The 2,880-nt window shown below is 49.0% G+C and overlaps 1 protein-coding gene across 1 annotated transcript; it reads right to left on the bottom strand.

Moving 5' to 3' along the window:
* Positions 1 to 912: 912 nt before the first annotated feature.
* LOC102000047 (complement C3-like) lies at positions 913 to 1,495 on the bottom strand (the record flags this gene model as incomplete). Its single annotated transcript, XM_005372253.1, has 3 exons — positions 913 to 1,099; positions 1,197 to 1,332; positions 1,412 to 1,495. Coding segments are annotated over 3 exons (362 nt in total), but the record flags the coding sequence as incomplete, so codon positions are not given.
* Positions 1,496 to 2,880: the final 1,385 nt, after the last annotated feature.

Consider the following 2,880-nt stretch of genomic DNA (forward strand, 5'->3'; position numbering starts at 1 on the left):
GGGGGGGGGCACAGGTACCTCTAGAAACAGCAGAGTGGATCAGAAGATAACTGTTGATAAAATGTTTGCTGTGTAGGTGTGAGGACTAGATGTCTGTCCTCAGAGCCCATGAAATCCCAGTACAGAGAGACATAGCCTAGCTGGTCAGTGAGCACAGGTAAAAGGGAGAGACCCTGTCTCACAAAATAAGGTACACACAGCTGGAGAAAAGGCTCAGTGGTTAAGAGCTCTTGCAGAGGACCCAGGCCCAGTTCCCAGCGTCCGTATTTTGCAGCTCATAACCACCAGGTGCAGGAGATCTAAGGCCTCTTCTGGTCTCGGTAGGTACTGCACACGCGCACACACACACACACACACACACACACACACACACACACACACACACACATATTTTAACAATTTCTGGGGATGGATTGGTGGCTCTGAGGTAAAAACACCTGCAGAGGACCTGGGCTTAGTTAGCACCCCCACACATCCATCAAGCAGCTCACAGTCACCTGTAGCTTCAGCTCCCTTTCCTGGCCTCCTAGGGCACCTGCAGTCATGTGACTCATAAAGACTCATGCAGACACACATTACATTGATACATATTTTTGAAAATAAAATAAATAAAAATGCAAGATGTCAGCGGTGGTGGCCCATGCCTTGAATCACAGCACTCAGGAGGCAGAAGCAGGCAAAGCTCTGTGAGTTTGAGGCCAAACTGGTCTATGTAGTGAGTTCCAGGACAGAGAAACCCTGCCTTGAAAAACAAATGAAAAGAAAAACAAACAAGCAAAAAAAGAAACAAAAAGAAAAGAAAAAAAGGAAAGAATTTTGGTATCTACATGTACATGCACACACACATACCTTGCACAGATATATGTTGACACACAAACACACACACCACACCATAACTCCAGACACTGGAGAGAGAGTGAAATATAACTGAAGCTTTATTGGAGGGCTGGGCTGTGGTCAGTTGGGGCAGCCGAAGACCACCATGGTCTCTGTGAACGCACCGAGGTTCTCACACTGTTTCTGGTTCTCCTCATCCTGGCATTCTTCAGCCTCGGGCCAGAGCTCCACCCAAGTATCCTTCCCAATGATGTAGCTGGTGCTGGGGAAGGGAGAACAGGTGAGGAGGGCTCCTGGGGCAGTGGGTGGGGCTAAAGGGTCAGCCACTTGCCCAGCACAGCAGCAGGGTGGACACTTACTTGGGCTTCTCTCCCCAGAGGTCAGAGGACAGGCCCCACAGGAGGTACTGCTTCTTGTTCTGCAGCTTCAGGGATTGCCTACACTTGATGTGGCTGATGAACGTGCGTTCCTGCCCGACCTGCACCTCATCTGAGCCTGTGGAGCAGAGAAGGGGAGGCTGAGTTCCCGCAAAGGGAGCGGGGATGGGGAGGTGGGAGGACAGAGGGCTAGCTACCTGACTTGATGATCTGCTCGATGGTCATGACGTACTCATCGAAGTCATTAGACAGCTTCGTAGCAACTAGCCTGGTCCTGTATACTGTAGGGGGAGAGGCAGTGATGGGCATGAGCTGGGTTGGCCAGTGGGCTCTCACCAGCACATGCACCTGACCATGTGACTCCTCCACCAAAAGCAGAGACAGCCTAAGTCAGAGCCAGCAACACCTCAGCCTGTCCCCTCCCAGGAATGCACAACCAGGCCATCCCACAGCCATGCTCAGACACACTCATGTAATCCGCCATAGCTACCTGGGAGTAGTTAGAGCAGCCCACAGGCACAGCCATCCATGTTGAAGTCTCATGTGACTGAGGCTACGGGCAACCCCAGGCCACAGAACCACGTGCACTTTCATAGACACACATGATGGAGGAAGGTCATCTGTCTATGTGTTATTTTCATTGGTTAATAAAGAAACTTATTTGATCCTTTGATAGGACAGAAAATTAGGTAGGTGGAGTAAACAGAACAGGATGCTGGGTAGAAGGCAGTGAGCTAGACACCATGGAGCCAGCTGCCAGGTCAGACATGCTGAATCTTTCCCAGTAAGCCACCACCCCATGGTGCTACACAGATTAATTTAAGTGGGTTAATCAAGATGTGAGAATTAGCCAATAAGAGGCTAGAACTAATGGGCCAAGCAATGTTTAAATCAATACAGTTTGTGTGTTGTTATTTAGGGTTTAAAGCTAGCCGTGTGGGAGCCCGGTGGGACGAAAAGCAGGCCTTCTTGCCTCCTCACTACACACACATACCATGGACACAATTAGAGTCTTAGGCAAGTAGTCACAGACAGAGGCAACTCTTCTCAGCACAGCCATCCCTAATGACAGTATCATGCAACCATGGTAACTGGCCTATTCACACCACACACATGATTAGTCAGGTATAAGGACAGTCATGTTCATGATGGTTATAACTGTGATCAACAGTCACCCCTGACCACTCACTGCAAATATACAGCTATGCAAAGTCACCACAGTCACCAAAACACGTCCAGTTCACACTCAGGCATGTGCAATTACAATCACCTACAGCTACAGGCGCATGCACAGCTGTAGCTACCATGTGTGCGTGTTTGTGTCTATGTGAATATGTTCACATGTTGTCATGGTATCTGTTATCCACTTGACAGACCTGGAAGAGGGAATCTCAGCTGAGGAACTGTTTCATAAGCGTGGCCTGTAGCTATGTTTGTGGGGGCATTTTCTTCATTGCTAACTAATAAGGAGTGTCAAGCCCACATTGAGCAATGCCATCCCTAGGCAGATGGGCCTGGGCTGTTTAAGAAAGGTAGCTAAGCAGGCCAGGGAGTTGGGGCATTAGGACACAGCATTCCTCCATGGTCTCTGCTTCAATTCTTCCCTTGATGACAAACGGTCAACTATAAAATGAAATAAAACTTTGCCTCCCCAGATGCTTTAGGT

Source organism: Microtus ochrogaster, unplaced genomic scaffold (genome assembly GCF_000317375.1).
Source record: "Microtus ochrogaster isolate Prairie Vole_2 unplaced genomic scaffold, MicOch1.0 UNK536, whole genome shotgun sequence".
Lineage (NCBI taxonomy): Eukaryota > Metazoa > Chordata > Mammalia > Rodentia > Cricetidae > Microtus > Microtus ochrogaster.